The sequence below is a fragment of the Crotalus tigris genome, unplaced genomic scaffold (assembly GCF_016545835.1).
Source record: "Crotalus tigris isolate CLP2741 ecotype Arizona unplaced genomic scaffold, ASM1654583v1 scf7180000021163.878790, whole genome shotgun sequence".
NCBI classification, from domain to species: Eukaryota; Metazoa; Chordata; class Lepidosauria; order Squamata; family Viperidae; genus Crotalus; species Crotalus tigris.
Genome location: NW_024098375.1, coordinates 531,326 through 552,306, shown reverse-complemented (window position 1 = coordinate 552,306; position 20,981 = coordinate 531,326). Strand labels below are relative to the sequence as shown.

Below are 20,981 nucleotides of genomic sequence, written 5' to 3'. Positions count from 1 at the left end.
AAACCCCCCCCCCTAACTTCTCAGGCTCCAAAAAAACGGGTGGGATATTTGTACTATCAGACTTGCAACATTCTGTTAATGTAGCCTTACAATGAAGTAGAATTATCTCACCTGGTTGTGTTTCCTATCTGGTCTAGTTGGAAAAACTGACACACTATCCTGATCACTACTGTGCTTGTGTTCAGCTTATAGGTTTCCAAGATCTTTTGGCTACCATGAAGTTGTCTAATTCAGCAGGGTACTTTTTATGTCCTCATGCATGTGAGAAGATGCATCTTGTAAACAGGTTACTTTTTAGAAATGAAATGAATTTAAATGAAACATGAATTCAGTGACTAACATAATGTATCTAATGTTGATCACAGTATGGATCAAAGATATTGATTTTCTTCATTGTCATAACTGGCTTGGTATGAGAATGTCTTATTGATGCGGTATGGTCCCTTCTATTGCAGCTTCATTTCTTTTCTGTCCTAAAGAAGGTATCTCAAATGCAGGGGCTCTTTTTGAGATAGGGACATCTGATTTCTAGAGTTCTATTTCAAGAAAGACTCTCTAAAGATAAAGGAGATTCCCTATAGTGCTTAGTGCTCAACCTGTGACAATCACAGAGAATGAAGATAAAGAGCAAAATCCTCAACTGCATCACCACTTAGAATGCTTGGTTAAAGATGATTGACCAAAGAACCCAAAGAATGAAAGAGGAAAGAAATGAAATAGGCTATAATTGATTTAATGGAAAATTAGTCCATGCAGAAACTATCTTGAATGTTGACTATGAAGATTCTCAGTCGTCCATGGTTGTCCCAAAAGGTGCTTTTACAAAAGACAGCTGGAGTTGTTGTTTTTTTCCTTGAAGATGTTTTGCTTCTCATCCAAGAAACATCTTCAGCTCTGAAACTTGATGTGCTTCAGTTTCTTCAGCTCTGAATTTTGATGTTGCTCCATGCACATTAATAATGCCTCATAGAAAGGCACCTGACAGTATTTCCCATAGAACGTGGATATCCTGGGGCCAGGGAAGTCTGCCAGAATCTACATCTCTGCCTTATCTTCATGAAACTGATAGGAGCCAGGGCCATTCCAGGCATTCCATGTATGCACATCATCTCTATGAGAAATAGATGTGCTTAGAAATGCTTCTCATAACAGTGCAAAGACCTTATAAAGACAAGTTCTAACTGACATAAAGAAACCAAAGAACGAGACTGATTTTTAACAGCAAGCAAAGGAGCTCAGGCTTCTCTGTTTAATACCAACTGGTTTCACTCTCCCTTCAATATAAAAAGGAAATGCTATTCCAAGGGCCTGTTGTAATTAGTTTATTCTTTGATGTAAGGCTGCTATTTTGACTTCAAGTGTCATTGACTCCACTTCAAGTGTCATTTATTCCTTTAGACATTGATTCCAGAAAAAGACATTATGGTGTAAAGAGCCACAGAGACAAACTTAGTGGAGACAACAGTAAACTAATAATAATAATAATCATGCTTGAGGCCTAGGAAACAAAGAAAGCATGAGAAATGAGCTGAGACTGACCTGACTCTAATTCATTGGAGTCTAATAGGAAAGGAAAGGAAAACTTGTCAGGAGTTTAAGATTATGTGTTATATCTATATCAATAAAATAAAGTGATAGCCAAACTTGTGGGATGTGCCTCCTAACTTGGCCTATTTTAAAGGGTTTACATACAGGTGGCAAAGCTGAAGAAGTGAAATTAGCACTTTCAAACATAGAAAATGGTACTTATTTTGATATTGTAAATTCAATGTAAGTAGAAAATAGAATAATGCAAAATGCATGTATTTTACTACCAAATTGCAGATTTTTCTCCTCACAGAGTATATGTAAATAAGATTAGATATCTTAAGAAAAGTATCAGTGCATTTCAAGAAACTGGACTGCTAGTTGAAATTTACTTTAGGAAAAAGAAAATCAGATCACATCTTAAGAAAGCAGAGATTTTGCTGCTGATTATTAAGCAAAGGAATATTTCTTACTTTTTCACCTGGAACTCCAATTGGACCTTGTGGACCTGGGAGCCCCTGTGAAAACATAAAAAACGCACCATAAGAAATCTACACATTCATAGAAATACTTTCTCTAGAGTTGCATCATTAAAAGGAAATCTTTCCTCAGAAACCCCTTTTTAATGAAACACAATTAAAAGTTAGAGAAAACGAGCTAATTGTAAAAATTTTCATACTGGCAGCTCTGCCGACAACAGGGATGCCATATGATCCAAGACAAAACTCTCTTATACTATTGCTATTATTGTTGGTATTTACAGAATCCAAACCATTCATCTCTCCACAACCCATCCCCCACCCCAAAAAACTAATTATATTTAGAAGATTTGTGAAAAAGGTAATATAAAAATTCATTCCTTTTTGTACTAGGACCATTTTTAAGATAATAAGTGAAGTAAGGGCATATGGGACCAGGGAAATGCATATTCAAAGTTTTCATGTCTGACTCTCCTGAATGTTTTTTTAACACAAAACAAGGACTTACCTGCGGACCTGGGATACCTTGCTGCCCAGGTGGTCCTGGTTCTCCTTGTGGACCCTGTTTTATAACAAATGCACAGGGAAATATTAATCCCTTCATTATTTCACATCATCACTTCAAAAACGGATAGAGTTTACAGAAGGGATGGAGGAATTTTCTATTGATTTCTCCTCCAGACTTTTTTGTTCCATGGAGACTTCAACCTACAGTTGGCAGCATAGGTCAATTAATTTGTGTCCTCTTTCACACCTCTGACTGGTGTATTGGTAGATAGATCGAAGACTCATACTAAGGATAAAATGCAGTTTTTATCCACAATATCTGAGGAACATACAAATAAAAAGACACGACTAGGAGAAATATCAATTTGTAGGTTGTTATGTTGGATTTTTTCAAAGAAAAAAAAATTGTATTTGCCTCAGCTACTCAAAGAGAAAAAAATTGAATCTACATACCAGGTTTCCTTTTGGGCCTGATGGTCCATCAATGCCTGGGATTCCCTACATAAGAAAATCAGAGAAACTAATATAGGTCACCACCACGTTCAAAGGAAATGTCAAAATATAAGGTATTTCTTTTTTTGAAATACATACAGGTTGTCCTGGTAGTCCTGGAGTTCCTCTTGGACCCAATAACCCTCGTGGACCCTGTGGGAAAAATGTTGCTTAGGGTTAGATTTTTGGTACACTTTTAAAATGTAACTGAAAGTCCTCCAGTAAAACCCAAAGAAAATAGCAAAACTTAAACAGCTAATTATTTATTATCAATCACTGAGATAATGAATTCCTTTTCTTCCTGTTTTATACAATGGAGAAAGCAGTAGTACAGAAATGGTGATAGTGACTTTTCCCGTGTACCTTAACAAGGTTCAAATTGCTGAGACAAATATTCTCAAAAGCTGGTCTGTAGGCCAACAACGGCCTGCATAACTTCACTACATTCATAAGCCAGAGATCTTTCACTGCTGTAACCTAGCTTTTCCATGTATGTATGAACAGCCCCAACTCCTAATGCACAAAAGCCAGCTGATTTTTAAGAAAGAATCAGTGACTAAAAGCTGGTACATTGAAGTCTACAAGTGATAATATGATTAGCTATGTGAGAAACCTCACCACGTTGAGTAGGTCTTGAATGAGGCTATCTATTGTAAATCTGTATATGCTGTGGTAAGTGGAATTTTGATCATATGTCAGCGTATCAGCAAGAATGAATAAGGAACACAATTATCAATTATTAGCCCAAAACATGCATTCTATTAGAGAGAAGTTCCCTGAAGATGGGCTCCAGCATGAATCCGAAAGCTCAAAAGACAAAACTTCATGATCCCAGTGACTGACCCAGGTTGAATCCTGTAACATTATCCTGGGACACACATATTTGTCTTCATTTGTGACAGTTATCAATATTCAAAATGGGATTTCATTGATGTGAAGATCTCATCCCACCTGCTTATTACTAAGGCATTTCTATTATAAAATATTCTTGACTAGCAAGTTATGTAAAATAATTAATGAGATAAGGGAATATTTAATTCTGGAGTACAGGTAGTCCTTGACTTAAAACCACATTTGAGTTCAAAATGTCTGTTGTTAAGTGAGACATTTGTTAAGTGAGTTTTGTCCCTTTCTTGCCACAGTTGTTAAGTGAATCACTATAGTTGGTAAGTTGGTAAGTTAGTAACCTGGTTGTTAAGTGAATCTGGCTTCTCCATTGATTTTTCTTGTCAAACGGTCACAAAAGGGGACCACATTACCTTGGGACACAGCAATGGTCAGAAGTATGAACCAGTTGCCAAGCATCTGAATTCTGATCACATTATCATGAGGGATGCTACAAAAGTTGTAAGTGTGAAAAAGAGTCATGTCACTTTTTTCAATGCCACTGTAACTTTGAAAGGTCACTAAATGTACTGTTATTACTCAAGGATACCTGTACTTTTTTGAACAAAACTGAGTTTAAAATGGCCTTTTAAAATGAGCAGGAAAACATACATGACAAAAATACAACCACAATCCTTATCTTAATTTGCTGAACAATATGAACATTAAAACTTTTAAAGATAAAAATGTGAGGGAGGTCATATATGTTGAACTGGATGCTCCACACATCTACTAAATATTTATTTAGGTGTCCGCTACCTTAAATGAACTAGAATGTTGCCCACCTCCCATTATGAGTTTTATTTTGTTTACCTTTTAAACTTAAAAAGAAATAATATAATCAACAAATGAAGCATACAATGTCAAAAACAGACTACAGTTGTGAGAAAAATAAATGAGGTAATCTACTAAAGAAAAGAATGTAATTTTAGTCTAACAAAAAGATATTTAACAAAATCAAAAGGACTTTTGTTAATTTTCTGAATACACAACTGGCCCCTAATAATAATTAAAACTTTTTCAGCCCAGCTACCCTAGTCGGAACATGTATTGGAAAGATCAAACTAGCCACCCTAATCCAAGAAATCCAGTCTAAATTGTCATTTACTTATTCTCAATCCTTAAACAGGAAAGACCAGAAATTGACAAATAGTTATATAAATGAATGGGTTCCAAATAAGACTTCTTTAACAGAAATCTCCCAATTATTTATTTTGGAAGAACAGCAACATATTCCTCTTTTAGATACATGTATTTATAACTATGGAAGCCCATTTTGTTCAGTGATTAAAGGTGCTGGATTAGAAATCAGGAGACTGAATTCTTGTCCTGCCTCAGGCATACAGCCAGCTGAGTGACTTTGAGCCAGACTCTCTCTCTTAGCCCTGGGAAGGAGGCAAGCAAGGGCAAACCACTTCCAAAGGAAACTGCATGGATGTATCCATATAGTCATCAAGAATCAAGACTGACTCAAAGGTATAAATATACATTTACAATTATATATATACATTTATAATTATATGTGCTCTCAGAGCTTCAAAAAAGTATACAGTTTAAACTGAAAATTAAGGGATGTCTCTTAAAATTCCAAAGATGCCATTTTGAGAGCAATTTGAAAAGCCACTAATTGCTGATCTTTTTTCTCAAATCAAGATCATCTCAACTTTGAAGCTCTGGATTTTTTTCCTATTCCCAACATAAAGAGATAGATAGTGTGAGTTCCCTTTCCTAGTCCACCTTGAGGATTCTGGGATCAGTAGAAAGGGACTGTACAAGTTACTATTTTCATCGAGAATCATTCTTTAATTAACAAAACTCTCCATGTGGACAGCATATACCTACATGCAAAAATTCATACATAGGAACTTTAGAATCAAGAGGGAAAAATTATTTCTATTCTTTTGTTGGATACATTTATTAATCCAAAAAATTTAGAATATGTCATGCACGTGATGGAGTTGTTTTCTTCTATGACAGCCCATACATTCTAAAAGATCAGTGTGAATTTTGCATTTATTTATGTAAGATGGATCCATAAATTGTTGCAGTGATAAAATTCCCCAAGTGGGACTTACTGTGAAATTCACTAAAATGAAATAAGCAAGTGGAGAAAAAAAATGTCCATGAGTATTCATTAATAAAAATATAGAAGTACTAACAAGAAAGGGAGATAGCATTAGTTTACTTCAGTGAGAAATATAGAACTAAGAATTTTTTATGAACAAATCAGACGTATCAGTTGAATTTGTCCCCTAATTATATTTGATTCCAAAATGGTGCCCTGGACAGAGTATAGTATATTTTTTCAGAGGCAAATAGATTCACAACAAAAGTGATCATGAGTACTAAACAAATAGAAAGCTTTGCTTACAGATTCACCTGGAAGGCCTCTTGGTCCGACCTCACCGTCTTCTCCCTTATTTCAAGAAAAAACAAAATGGAAAGAAAGGGGTTAAGTGTGAAAGAAACAGTACTTTTAAACTTTTATTTTGCAGGTGAAAAAAGAGAGGAAAACAATGAATGACGTACTCTCATTCCATCTTCCCCAGGAGCACCAGGAGGCCCTTGTGGTCCACGATCTCCCTGAAGAGAAAACATGATAAAATCACATTTGGGGAAAGAGATAAAATTGTGTGCTGATGCACATGTTTGAGCTTTATGCTAGCATGTCAGGACATGGCTCCGTTAAAAAGATACAGATCGCTACATGTTATATCACTTTGCAAATGCTTCTATTGAAGGCTGGATTTAAAGTACTGGCCATAATCCAACACAGAGTAAAAATATGTTTAAACCCATTGAAATTAGAAGGCTGAAACCTGTTTAATCCTATGCTAGGTAGTGGACAATATTTATTCATTCTCTTACAAACAAAACACAATTCTAAGAACACTGCATAGCTTTCCACATTTGCCCATCCTGCTTATTGGATGCTAGTAATATGAACAAACTTTCTATTGATTTTCATAGGAAAATCAGAGTAATTTTATACCTATATGTTCAGCACTTAATGACAACAACAATAAATGGCTGCTATATAATACTTTTCAAAATAATCTACAAATCACGGATTAAGGCATCAAACCAAACCATAATTTAATATACTTCTAGTTCATGCATCCCCTTTGTTCTCTGGTATACCTATGATGTGCAGTTGGAAAATGTTGATGTCCATGTTTTCTTGACCACAGTTTGCTATATCATCCAGCTGCAGAAATTATGGTTAATCACTGCCATGGAAAGTTAAATATTGAATTAACAGGGGAAGCAGTATTTGGAAAAGCTCCACCAGGCAGTGATAGAGGAGAAGAAAATGAAAGATCCACAAGCCCCAGTTCAGTGTGATTCATCCCTCAATGTCTCAACTATGCTTTTGCCTGGTATTCAAACACACTTATTAATTTCTAATTAAATGCTAAAATATTAAGCAAAGTTCCTTCTGGAGGATGACAGTTATGTTCCCTAGGTAGCAAAAAATTGTGTCTGAATTCAAATCAAAAGCATTTGGATCTTTGAGGTTTAGAATGAAAAAGAATATATATATAGTCTACACACACACACACACACACACACACATGCATACATGCACAATAAATAATCTAAATGCATGCACACATTTCAAATTTGCACATGGCAATCCATACCTAACCTCTCATAAAAGCTTAATTATTTGAAATTTCAGATTGCAAAGACTGATTCTCCCTGTTAATTTTTCATTTTTGAAATGTACTGTAATTTGTACATATAGGAAGATTCTAATATTGATGCTGCTGTTTCCAGATGCAGAAAAAAGCTATCAAAAAATTAGTATCAAAGGTGAAGTTAAATATCCAAGGAACATATTGATACGATAGCCATTCATTTACTTAGCCTTAGCAAATATATTCTCAATAACATGATCATAAGAGATATAAAAGAAGTTAATAAACAATGACTGAGAATAGTCACAATCTCACTTTACTTCTTATTTGTTGGGATCTTTGAGTAATTGGTTCTTTAGGCAGTCAGAACTAGTAGAAACAATATGTGCTTCCTAGACTAATGTACAAATTAGAATTACGTTTTCGCTCAGGAACTTTTCAAAATACCTAAGAAAAACATAATTTATGACATATACATCTAGATAAAAATGTCAATGGCTATTTTATGTGATAATAAAATAATAAAATATTTATTTTCTTACAGATTTTTTTAAAATTGTATAATAATATGCAATGTTCCCAGATTGTGAATGAACACATGTAAAAACAACATGAACCAAAAATAGACTGATTGAGAATTTTTACTTATATACATGTTTGTATATAAAATGTTTATCACATTTTTCACTGATAAAAGAATCTAAAAGAATATTTAATTCTTACTTGTATTAAGCTTATCAAGTAAGATAGTTCTATACATTGAGTTCAAGAGGGCTTTCACTTTGTGAGTCAAATTGCTGCACAAGTTTAACTGAGTAAGAAGCCTCACTTTAAGTGATGAGAATAAAAATGTGAAAGGTATATATAGGCTGTGGAATATATATTACTCTTCAATTGCTTAGCTCCCTCTGCTAGAAGAAGACAAGAGTACATACATCAAGGTAAGATAGGATTTGTGTGGTCATGCTGACTAGAAATTCTGGATGTTGTAATCCAATAGGCCAGAACAGGTTGCCACCATTTATAATTATAGCCATAAAGTCAAAAGCAAATGAACCACATTATAGTTTGACATATGAACAGCTCTAAAAAATCTGTTAATAATGTAGCTACAGTAATGAATTTGTTTGTCATCATCATCACCATTCTAGCCATTGTTTATTCACTGCAGCATGAAGGCCTCTTCCACATGTTTCCAACCAACACAGTCCTGAGCTGCCTTTTGTCAGTTGGGTCTGCAATGCTTGCTGATGTCACCACTTCATCTTGTTTTAAGTCTCTTTCGTGGGTGCTTTTTTTTCAAATGGAATCCATTCTAAGACTGCCTTAGTCCACCTGCCATCAGTTCTTGCTATGTACAGCTCAAATTTTCAATTTAATTCAAATTTCATAACTGTATTATTGCCTCTGAAATACCCCAAGAAATTTAAATTGAATTGAATTGAATACTTTATTGACCAAGTATGATTAGACACATAAGGAATTTGTCTCTGGTACAGAAACATTCAGTGTACAGTTCATGCAAAGCAACAGAGAAAATAATAGTAATAGCAATAAAGAGGGAAAGTAAAGAATTAAGCATGTTTCTGAATTATGTAAAATAGTCCTCCCACATAAAAAGCTTCATAATAGACCGATAAAGAGACAGACAGATAGTACGTAAATTGGGTAGTACATATATCATTGTAATTCAAAGATGTTTATCTTTTATTTCCAAATTACCATACTGAAGAAATAAGGTGCACTGTAGGCAATGTCAAACACCTGTAATTTGTGGGGGACAGCAAAATGGAGGAGTTATCGATTACTTTCTATAGATATTTTTCTAAGTGGATCAATAAGTAGACTTGGGGTATATCAGCCTGCCATTTTTTTAAAAAAATATGTGTATCAGTTTAAAATATGTGCACATTTTATCTTATGAGTTCATATTTTCCCAGTGCTAAAGTAGGTAAAGCTTTTGAATTCAGAATTCACCTAAGTCTGTGTTTCATGAGGATATGATTGTCCTGATTTTAACATTTATGAAGCTCAAGTTGAAAAATAACCATAATGTAAGTATAAGTGGACGTGATAGTGCAAATAGTCATCTATAAATAGAAATGATATAAAGAAAAGTACCCATGATTTTAAGGAAATGGGCACTTAAAGGTCACACAATTGCTAGCTCAGCCAAAGTAGCTTAGACAAAGACAGAGATGGAATTGTGAGAATATTTATCAGCCATGGAAAAAGATTCCTGGAGTGATGTATTTAAGTATCACAATAGTGATTAATGTACAGTGCCCTCTGCTGACCATTTACTTCATTAATTTGATTTTCAAAAGACTACACATCTTCCTATTCAAAATGTTTTCCACCTTATATACTCTACAAATTAAATGTTGATACACACAGCTAGGGTCAATGACATGGGCAATCAGCAAAGAGATACATGAAATATAAATAGTTAATAAAAAGCCAATGAGATGGGGTTAACATTACCCACACTACATTATATCAATTTTTCAGGGTAAAAAATAGTTATTTGGGGGGGGGGGTTGTTTGATACACACAAACTTCCACTTGATGAAAAATGGATATTCTGTTTTTCAAGCTGTTATGGGGTAGCATTTAAAACTTCACTTCCCCAAATGCATTTTTCAATGTCTTTGCACCATTAGTATCCTATACTTTACAAATGAAGTTTTTTATGTCAAACGTATGGACACAGAAGAGTTAGCACTGGGAAAATTTATATTACAGGATCCTTCCTTGTAATTTTTTTTTACTGCTTGTACATATTCCACGATATGAGTGGAATGAGTTGGCTTTCTTTCACATCTTGAATAAGTTGAATACTATAAGTCAGTGACACCCCCCCCCCCAACTTTTTGGGCTCCAGGGACCAATTCCGTGGAGACAGGTTTTTCTGTGGACCAGAGGGGGCGTGGTTTCCTGTGCTGCCCGTGGATGGGACTTCCCTTGTTTGTGTGGCCCAGTTTCTGGCCTGCCGTAGACTGGTGCCAGTCCACGGACTGGGGGTTGGGGACCCCATAGCAATGCCAAAAGTTAGGATAGTTTGTTGGGACTATCCAAGGGATCATTTTGCGGGCCAGTTTCTGCCAGTCCATGGACCAGGGATTGGGGACCCCTGTTATGAGTTCGTCTTTTGTCATTGCCTGATCAGCAAAATTGTAATCTTTGCTTGCTACACTTTAAACTCCACGTTCCAATCTAGGCTGGACTTGAACTATATCACCAATAATCTGGAATGTTGACTGTAGTAAGACAGTGGCCCAGGACTGCTGCTATGAGGAATCATCAGGCTACTTCTTTGCTCTTGGAATTTTTAAGCAAAATTAAAATGAAAGATAAACAGATGTGAACTATCTTGCCTGCTGGCATGTAATGTTTAGGTTGAATGGCACTTGGTTTAACTATTAACTATTGTTGTAATAATGTGCTTTTGGCCTCTTCCCCTTCTGTCTTTTTCCAAACAATTATAAGGTATAAAGGATAAAGTAGTTTCAAGATATGCTTGGGTAAGCACCATTCTAAATATCTGTGAAGGTCCTGCAGCATTTAAGATGATACTGAGCAAACCCAGCTATTTTGGAGTCAGGAGTTAGAGAGCCTCATTCTATTATTCCCAAATTTAACACAGGAAGAGGGGAGGGGAAGGGAAGAGGGGAGGGGAGAGGAAATGAGGGACATTTACTGATAAACACAGGGATGGGGGCATAGGTGGTCCATTCTTGATCTATACTGACAATCCATAAAAGAAGAAACAATGTTAGTCATGGTTTTTCAAGCTATATTCCACAAAAGACGAGGGATCTGCAAGAACTTGATAGGATTTCATGAGAGATTACAGAGAAAAAAAAGTTGTCTTGAATGCAACTTTTTTTCTATTACTAGAGTTCTGCCTCATGATCAAGGATTCTGGGTCCCCCCCCCTCAGCTAACCAGTTCTTTAAAAGTTTGAAAACTTCTGATCTGAGCTACCACTTTAATCTACAGCAATATTACTGACTTCATTGAAGAGATATTTCAATCTGGCTAATGAAAACCTGCGGACGTATTCAAAGTCTACATCCCATGCATATTAATTTACTATCTGTTTGATTTCCCTCCCATATATGGGCATACATTTCACTGAACTCAATGGGAACTAAGTCTGAATAAACATATGTAGGACATTTAAACATACTGAAATCGCAGGGTCTGGAAAATGTCACAATTGTTTTGGACAATTCCAGATATAGTTTTAATGTACTCACATTTTTAGATAAAGAAACATGGATATTTTTCTTACCCTGTGTCCTTTTTCACCTGGTAGGCCGGGAAGCCCATCAAAGCCTCTGTCACCCTAATAGGAGTAACAATAATAAGAATTAGGAAAATCATCATCATCATCTTGGAGGTCATCTAATCCAACCCACTGCTCAGGCAGAAAATCCTACACCATTTCAGACAAATGGCTGTCCATTCTCTTCTTAAAAACTTCCAGTGTTGGAGCATTCACCGCTTCTGGAGGCAGGTTGTTCCACTGGTTAATTGTTCTAACTGTCAGGAAGTTTCTCCTTAGTTCTAGGTTGCTTCTCTCCTTGATTAATTTCCATCCCTTGCTTCTTGTCCTGCCTTCAGGCACTTTGGAAAAGAGCTTGATTCCCTCTTCTTTGTGGCAGCCCCTGAGCTATTGGAATACTGCTATCATGTCCCCCCTTGTCCTTCTCTTCAGTAATCTAGACATACCCAATTATACTGTTCCTTATAACAGTGTGAGCAGTTCATTCTCACATTTTATAATAGTTTTGATAAATGAATTCTACTATACATCTATTTTATTGATGTCCTAAAACTGAATGTTGCTTGGAATTGCAACAAATAATTATTCTTAGGATGTTATTTCTAAAACCTATTTGGAAAGATAAAGAACATTTTCCTGGTTTAGGATAAAATTTTCAAATTCTGGAAAGGTACACTTCAGCAAGAAGGCTTTTCTTTTCTTTTCTTTAGATCAAAAGACCTATAAACATCTTCCCCCTTTTGGTTTGAAGACTTGGAGGAGCTGCTGCTCAGATTACCAAAAAACTTCTCATTTCATTTCCAGACATTCATTCATTCAGAAGGAAAGTACACCATGAAGTGGCTTTGTTTCTGACATACTGCAATGAACTAATGACATCATAGAATAGCCATATTCCACCCAAGGGTTTTCTCTAAAGGTGATCTGGTTTCCTCTATTTGTTAAGGCCTGCTAGCCATGAAGGTGCACTACTGTGTGCAAAAATGGAGCAGCAAGTGTGTTACTAGAGCTACAGTACTTCTATTTCATACATAATTCTTTACTCCGCTCTGCAAAGTCAATCAGATTCAATCATGTAATGGTACAAAAGGAGACGTCTGGTTCCTAACAAATATCTGGACATTACAACAGCCTCCAGATAATCAAAATCCAAAATTACTAACTTTAGAACCTGTCTCTCCTGGTATTCCTCTTGCTCCATCTGCACCAGGACGACCCTATGGGGAGAAAAAAAGATGACTGTTTTAGTAGGCAAGGCACATACATCACAATTTTTTTTTTAAAAAAAACAACCTCATCACAGCCAATAATTCTAGAGGTATCTTTTTTATCAAAATGACAATTTTAAAGCATCAAAACTTACTCTTTTACCAGATTTTCCAGGCAGACCAGGTGGACCTTGAATACCTCGAGGACCCTGAAAAATATATTCATATGTAAGTGCACATGCTACATACACACGAAGAGAGAGAGAAGGGGGGAGAGAGAGGAAGAGAGGGAGAGAGGGAGAGAGAGAGAGAGAGAGAGACTGCTTCTACTAGCGGTACACTGCATCAGGGAAATCATGAGATTCTGCTTCATTATAATCTACCTCAATAGAACTTAGACTTATATACCACTTCACAGTGCTTTACAGCTCTCTCTAAGCAGTTTACAGAGTCAGCACATTGCCCCCAACAATGTGGATCCTTATTTTACCAACCTCTCAGTCAACCTTGAGCCTGGTGAGACTTGAACTGCCAACAGCCGGCAGTCAGCAGAAGTAGCCTGCAGTACTGCATTCTAACCACTGTGTCACCATGGCTCTTCTCAAACTAATTAATCCACCTCAAATTAAAGTCTTTAACTGATGTTAACTAAGAGACCAATGAAAATGTACTCATTTCAAACAAAACAAAGAATAATTCACGTGGAATCCTTTGTTCTCTCTGATCTTGGTTCTTTGTTGCAGATGTTTCATTATCCAACTAGGTAAGATCAACATCTCTAAAAGCACCAAGAATCCCATCATTCCCTTCTGAACTACATCTATTCTCTTCTATTGGAAGAATAAACAGTTTGCAAAATTCTTCCAGTATTTTTATCCACTTGAAAGGGATTAAAAAGAAAGACTTTTTCATAGGCTTGAACACCCATAACATACTGTTCTTTACAGTGTACAAAATAAAGAAGAAAAAGCAGACACTTCTAAACTGTGGATTAAGAAATCTATCCCATATGGATTGATTAGATCCTACATTGTGTCTCTCCAGATTTGTGTCTCTCCAGGCATAAATCTCTCATTCTCTCTTTTTTCATGGAACCACAGATTTTAAATCAAAGTCTTTGCTGAGTTGTTGACATTTAATATTTTAAACAAGGTTTCCTTCATTATATATCCAGCTATAGCTTTTGAAAGAGTGGACAAGTTTGTCGGCTTCATTTTCTATCACATTTACTTTTTAAAAAAGGACATTAATTTTTGAAGATTTTTCAAATGCTAGTAAGTTGTTTTTAGAAAATTAAATCTCCTATATCTGTACTATAAATCACTGTTTCTCAATTTTGTCAACTTTAGGATATGTGAACGTCAACTCCCAGAATTCCCTAGTCAGCATGGGTGCCTGGGACTTAAAAGTCCATAGATCTTAAAGTTGTTAAGTTTGAGAAACACTGCTATAAATACTTGATATACTATTTACTATGTTTCTATAACTCTTCCTATGTGACCAGATGTCTAAGTTGTTTACAATGCATTTTTCTAGTAGGAATGTGCAACCTATTTTAACCTTTTTACATCCAGAAAATGTATTCCATGTTTGTAATTATGGAAAAATGTTCTGAACAAACAAGAAGATTTGCAAAAACATTATTAGATCCATAAAGCAGGAACACAGGGGACAATATCACAGGCAACACAAAAAAAAATTGGATCCAATTTGCATTTTTATGGGGGAAAGATGAAAAATAAACTAGTAAAAAGTACAAACTAGGTTAGTATTCAATAAGGCAAGGAACATTTATATGGATGCGGGGGACAAAAACAGAAATTATTAGTTCTTTGGAAACATAATTTCCATAAACAGGAAATATTATTGTTACAAATGCATACCAGGTAAATAAAACAAAACAAAAAAAAAGCATTGTTGGTCTGTTGTGGGGAGGCATTAAAATTGAGTTTATGTTTATCCAACTAAATTAATGTACATACTCAGTGTTAGGGCAAAAACAAGAATGAAGAAATACAAAAACAATTAAGTTGGATGCTTGAAGTCATAAGTAAGTCCCCACATGGAGGTGATGGATTGAATGAAGTGATGCTGTTGGTATCAGATTATACCTGGATTTAAGGTCAAATTGCTTTATGAAACAATTCTCTCAGTTACTGGGACCACTAGGATTAAAATTGAGGGACCCCATTACAAATCCACCATTTGCATTTGTTTCTTTGTTGCTGATAGACTCTTACCTGAGGTCCTGGATCTCCACCGTCACCTTTGATACCGGGTGAACCAGGACTTCCCTGCACCCAAGGAAAAATGCCCAAGAGCATGCTGTTTTAGTTCAATCTGACTCACATTTTGACACAGAAAAATAAACACTTTTGTATTGCTGATTATGATTCTATGGGACATGTTCACATCAAACTGGTTCATAATTTTATTTATTGCTTTCCAGCCATCATCTTAAACTTAAAATTTACTGTCCAAGAATAAATATCTTTAAAGATGCTGGTCAACCCACTTCTAGTCTCAATAATAAATTGAGGGCATTTCTACATGCATTTTGTCACCAATCTGGGTTCACACCCCTATAATCTCATACTGATAAGCAATTATGGTCAACCTCTATTTTCAATTTGCAGTGCTGGAGCTTTGTGGCTTGCAGGCCATTGTTCACTGTCTCCCAGTTATAAGCATGTTTCAAGATTTCTCCACCAGCATGCTACAAAATCCTTTTCATCAATATCAAAACAATCCCTCCAACCCTATTGGTGAAAATATGTGCAGCATTTCCTGCCAGGACTGATGTAATATGATTCTGCATAGAAAAAAATATTCCATATTCGAGGACAGCTCCAATGGGAAACTCTTGGCACTGGTAAGAACACTATCCTGTTTGTTCTTCCTTTTCAAAAGAAAGTCTTAGTGAGATTTTCTTCTCTCTTGGAGAAGGCAGATCTCTCTGCCTGCCTGTGTGTTTATCTATCATAGGGAACTTTGGGCAGTACACAAAAAATGACAAGCCAAAAGTGAGAACTTTTCCAATACAGTAATATCGCTTGTCTGCCAACTGGCTATTATCTCATTCCAAAAACAAATTATATTCCACTGAAAACAGGAGATAAACAATGACAGGAGCAGTAAAATATTAGGATCCTTTTTAGTGACAGATGTTAAGAGTGGCTCTTATGCTGCAAGATACCTTCAGACATCAGTTACTTGCTCCGTTTGCAGCCATTCTCAAAGCCATTCTGATAACCTGGCAAGGAAGCATTGAATGGGAGCAGAAGGACCAGTTTTATAACTTCCTTCCCTACAAATCACAGAGGCTAGAGTAGGCTAATTGTAGAGTTATCTTGGCCAAAGGATATGAATCAAAACTATGCAGCTGGGGAACAGTTAACCGCAATGTTTCGTTTTAGTCTTCCTATACTTCCCTAGAGAAGGGTAGTACTTTTTTTCTTGCAGAATTATAGTTGGGAACATAATAAGTGGTCTTTGTATAAAGATCCCTTTGCAGTCGCTCCAATTCATCCCTTCTTATCTGTGCCTCTCCCATTCCTCTTCTATGTTTTATCTATGACAGGTGCTTTGGCAGGCCTTCCCTGCTTTCACTTCAATTGTTCATTTATTGGCTTTAAAATATTCTGCTAGGGGATGGTAGCCTGTAAATTAACAAATAACGCTATACTTTCCAGACTAGCTGTGCTGAGCATACACTAAATAAAAAGCTAGAGGAACCCAGTCCCATATCACCTAGATCCCAGAAGTTTTGGGTTGGGGATTTTAAAATGAACAAACTGGATTTGGGGATTTCTAAAACATCCTACTATTGGGACTTTGCTTTGCTTATAAACAGGAGAATATTACAAGTGCTTACTGTGAGGGCCTTGCAGGCAATTGATTGTTAACATATTCCTTCCGTTCACTACTACTACTACTTCATTTTTTAAAAACAGTTTTCATTTCACTACTGACAGACTCTTGCATGAGAAAATGCAAGAGTTGGTCAAGCAGGACATATTCCAAAAGAAGGTATCTTCTCTATTGCAGATCATAACTTTCCACCTATTACTGTAAATATTTTACAAACTGACCCACCTCCATTTTCTACATCTTCTTCACTCCAGGAAGAAAAGAATTTTAAGATACCCTTTCTGAAGTCTTGATCAGTAGAAAAACCAGTTGTTGTTTATAGTGAAACAAGGAGCTTGGGACTAGAGACCGTGAGAAAGATTCTTTGAGGTCCACACTGTAAGGTCTCTACTTGATTTAATCAACAGGGTAAATATTTCCCAACACCACTACTGTCAAAAAGGTCAATACCTTTACAAAGTTTTCTGTCCTTCACAAGTTTGCAAATATATGTTAATTTTTGCAGTGAGAGAGTTGTAAAAATATTTAGAAGTGGGCATGTTTTTATGGACAAAGCCAACAAAAGTTTTGCCTTTTTTTTTTAATCAAGAAAACTGCAGCACATTTTCAAATGTAATTCCCACTACAGCAAGGGGGTCAAACTGGCGGCCCATGGGCCGGATGAGTCATGCACAGGCCACGCCCCCCAGCTTTGCAAAGGCAAAAACCATTGTGATACATCACGATACATCGTGTGATGCGATTGAGTGTGACACCCGTGCACTACAGAGTTGTCAAATTACTCATATAGCTTTGAGGCACGTCTAGCATTGCTTGATGCCATAACAAAACTTTTTTTTGTTAAATACAAAGAACATAACTCTCTATTTCCTCAGCTATAAATAGCAACGCTCCTACCCAAAGGTTTCAGATTTTCATTGTACTAATCCTTCTACCTGCAAAGCTGACAAAAACAGTTCATGTTTACAATATATTTTCAGCAGCACATCCCTGGAGCCTGATGTTTCTTGGCCATGTTGGACAACAGCCATATAATCACCAATTAACATGACCTTTGGGAATTAAGGCAACTGGGACAGTCCAGAACATGTAAAGAATTCTGGACTAAAGAACAGCTATCATTTTTCTTCCAAAAAGAATGAGGAAGATTTCTTGGAGAGACTGGAGAATGAGGAAGAAAAGTTAACAGATGGGAAAAAGTTAGCATGTTTTTTATGTAGAAGACAGTTTCCAAATAAGGAAGTTCTCATTAGGCATCAGCAGCTTTCTGATCTCCATAAGCAAAATATGGATATTTACAGGAGATCTAGGCTATCAGAGCAAGAACTTGAAGCCTTGGAAATGTGTGTGTGTGAGAGAGAGGAAATACAGATACAGAGGTGGAGAAGGTGGCTCTGTTGACTTCAGCTACCTTCATCTTGGGCAGGATGGTTACAATCAATACAGATTATCAGCAGTTTTATCAGAATCAAGCAGGAACATTGGACACAGATACAACTACAACTTCTCACAGCCCCTAAGGCAGTGGTTCTCAACCTGTGGGTCGGGACCCCATTTGGGGTCGAATGACCATTTCACGGGGGTCGCCAAACAAGGCTGTCAGCCATTTTTCCCCCTTTTCTTTGGCCATGTCCCTGGCACCCAGTGATGTATAAGTGGTTGGGGGTCACCACAACATGGGGAACTGTATTATGGGGTTGCGGCATTAGAAAGGTTGAGAACCACTGCCCTAAGGCGACTATGCTGGCTAGCCTGCTTTTGCAAATCAGGGAAACAGCACACTACATTAGAAACTAAATATATCCTTTCATTCTGAATGGCATACTTCCTCTTGACCTTTATGTCTAAGTGTTTTTCTACCTTGGTGTAATTACTGAGGTTCCTCAGGAGACTACTAGGTTTATGCAAAGTCTGTAATCTCGGTTGTAATAAGTATCATTTTATATTGTTGTAAATACCCTTGGATAGCTTGGAAAGAGATAGTAACTGCTTAACTGCAGCATTTAAATGAATCATTTTGATTATCTCTGTCAACAGAGTATCCGTTTCATAAAATAGGAAACCATCATTAGAAGAAAATTGCTCAGGTAATTTAACAACTGCAGAGCTAGTGTTCTGCTTTTGTCATTTAAACATTTAAAATGCTGGCAAATGTCAAATCTCTATCCAGTGAGTCTATAATATAGAGGTCTGCAATTTTGCTCTGCTTGTTATCCAAACTAGACAACTGGGACATTCTGTTGGCCATTTTAAACTCCATGCTGAAATCAGAATCTCCAGTATTCTCATCATTAAATCCTGTATTTAAACTACCTTAAATAATTGAGGGGGAAAAACCCTCCTATTTTGTAATAGGAGATAAATTTCTAAATAATTTCCCCCAATACAAATAATATAAAAGTGGAGGAAATTAACTCTTCAAAAATTGCAGAAATGGTACAAATTCCAAGGGGACAAATAAGCATATTGAGAAATATGTTAACCATCAAATGAAACATTTATTTAATTTTATCAAGAGAGTCTGTGGCCAGGTCAGGGTATGCTGGATTCCAGTAAAGGACCATATGGAAACTCCCTAGCCTTGCAGCTGAACCTCACTGCAGCCTTGATTATGGGACCACACCCTTTATTGCAACCTGGGGATGGAGGTTAATTTAGGCGTATGCAGAAATGTCCAGTTTTGTCTTTTAGTATTTGGCAACTTCTTAGTATCTGTTGCCTCAGTCAGACATTTCATTCTGCTTAATATAAGGCTGAGCAGCTCAGAGACTGTGTAAACCTCTGTCACATAATTTCAAAATCCCCATAAGTTATGCTCCCCAAATTCATTTGCAAAACACTGAACAACAGAAGAGTGATTTCCAAACAAATTTCAGTGGAAAGCAAATATAAAGGACATATAAACCATCAGAACAGCCAATAATAATTTTTAAAAGCAAAACACAAACCAACCCATACATGATTGAAAATCCTAGCTCCATTTACTCATGTAATATTGTTGCATGATTACATCCTCCTCTGAAATCAATCGCTGCCTAATTTTGTTTTGTACTGTGCTTTCTAGCTTCTAAAAGATTGGCAGTCCCTAAACTTAATGCTAGGGACAGCTCCTAGACAGATACACTAATAAATCATTCTTATTAAAATCCCCGCCAATTAAATGGCATTGCAACTGAGATAAATCATTTATGAATCACAACTTTGGATAACCAATTTTTGCATACCACAGGACCAGATCTTCCAGTAAGTCCCATTGGACCAGGGGGCCCTCTCATTGCAATCTGTAATGTAAACAAAAATAAATATTTAACATGAATCACTTGCTAAACTACTCATAACCTCCAACAATTGCCATTGATAATTAGCTATTTGCTGAAATGTAAAAATTTTTTTAACCTTGCTACCTTTTATGAGGAAAGATCGTGAAGCATCATGACTCTGGCATGATACAGATAAAACCCCAAAAGTTAATTTTAGTAGATCCTGGATTCTATAAAAATAAGAGACAATGTTCATTTTGTAAAACTGAGTAAGATATTATTATTATCTGCTTATCACAGTTGTAACACATGATGGTCATAAATTGGGTCACTCATTTGACTGACCCATTTTACAATCTTTTTTGTGGTGGGGTTGTTAAGTAAACACTGTAGTCTTAAGGGAACCCATGGCTAACTATGGGCTAGTTTTGCCAAAAACTGGAAGGATGGATTTTAACAAAACCATTGTAAAACATGTCCACAGGCCTACGGGATGCTGAAAACAGCTGTAAACCTGGTCCAATTGCCAAGCACCTGAAGTACAGTCAGGTGACTGTGGCAGGGAAGGCTGATTGCCAGAATTTTGAATCCAGGTTGTAAGTACCCCCCTTTAGTAGGTCCACTGTAATTTTGAATGGTCACTAAGCTACCGGTCATAAGACAAGGACTACCTGTGTCAAATGCTGGGGAAATCAGGAGATTCTGGCAGTTCAAATGCAAATAAATGAGATTAATTGCTAGCTTAAGCTCCCTACCAGTATCTGACCAACTAGCGATCAAGGGAAATGCATGGGAGATAAGAGAAGAATTCAAGGTGGGCT

The 20,981-nt window shown here is 36.4% G+C and overlaps 1 protein-coding gene across 1 annotated transcript in view; it reads right to left on the bottom strand.

The window, feature by feature from the left end:
* Positions 1 to 20,981, bottom strand: part of COL11A1 (collagen type XI alpha 1 chain) — a 263,838-nt gene that overhangs the window by 138,587 nt on the left and 104,270 nt on the right. Inside the window, exons 14-24 of the mRNA XM_039369563.1 lie at positions 20,125 to 20,181; positions 15,271 to 15,324; positions 13,186 to 13,239; positions 12,986 to 13,039; positions 11,829 to 11,882; positions 6,420 to 6,473; positions 6,262 to 6,306; positions 3,105 to 3,158; positions 2,967 to 3,011; positions 2,515 to 2,568; positions 2,001 to 2,045 (exon numbers count right to left, since the gene is read on the bottom strand). Coding sequence (XP_039225497.1) covers positions 2,001 to 2,045; positions 2,515 to 2,568; positions 2,967 to 3,011; positions 3,105 to 3,158; positions 6,262 to 6,306; positions 6,420 to 6,473; positions 11,829 to 11,882; positions 12,986 to 13,039; positions 13,186 to 13,239; positions 15,271 to 15,324; positions 20,125 to 20,181 — 570 coding nt within the window. The remainder of the gene's footprint in view (positions 1 to 2,000; positions 2,046 to 2,514; positions 2,569 to 2,966; positions 3,012 to 3,104; positions 3,159 to 6,261; positions 6,307 to 6,419; positions 6,474 to 11,828; positions 11,883 to 12,985; positions 13,040 to 13,185; positions 13,240 to 15,270; positions 15,325 to 20,124; positions 20,182 to 20,981) is intronic.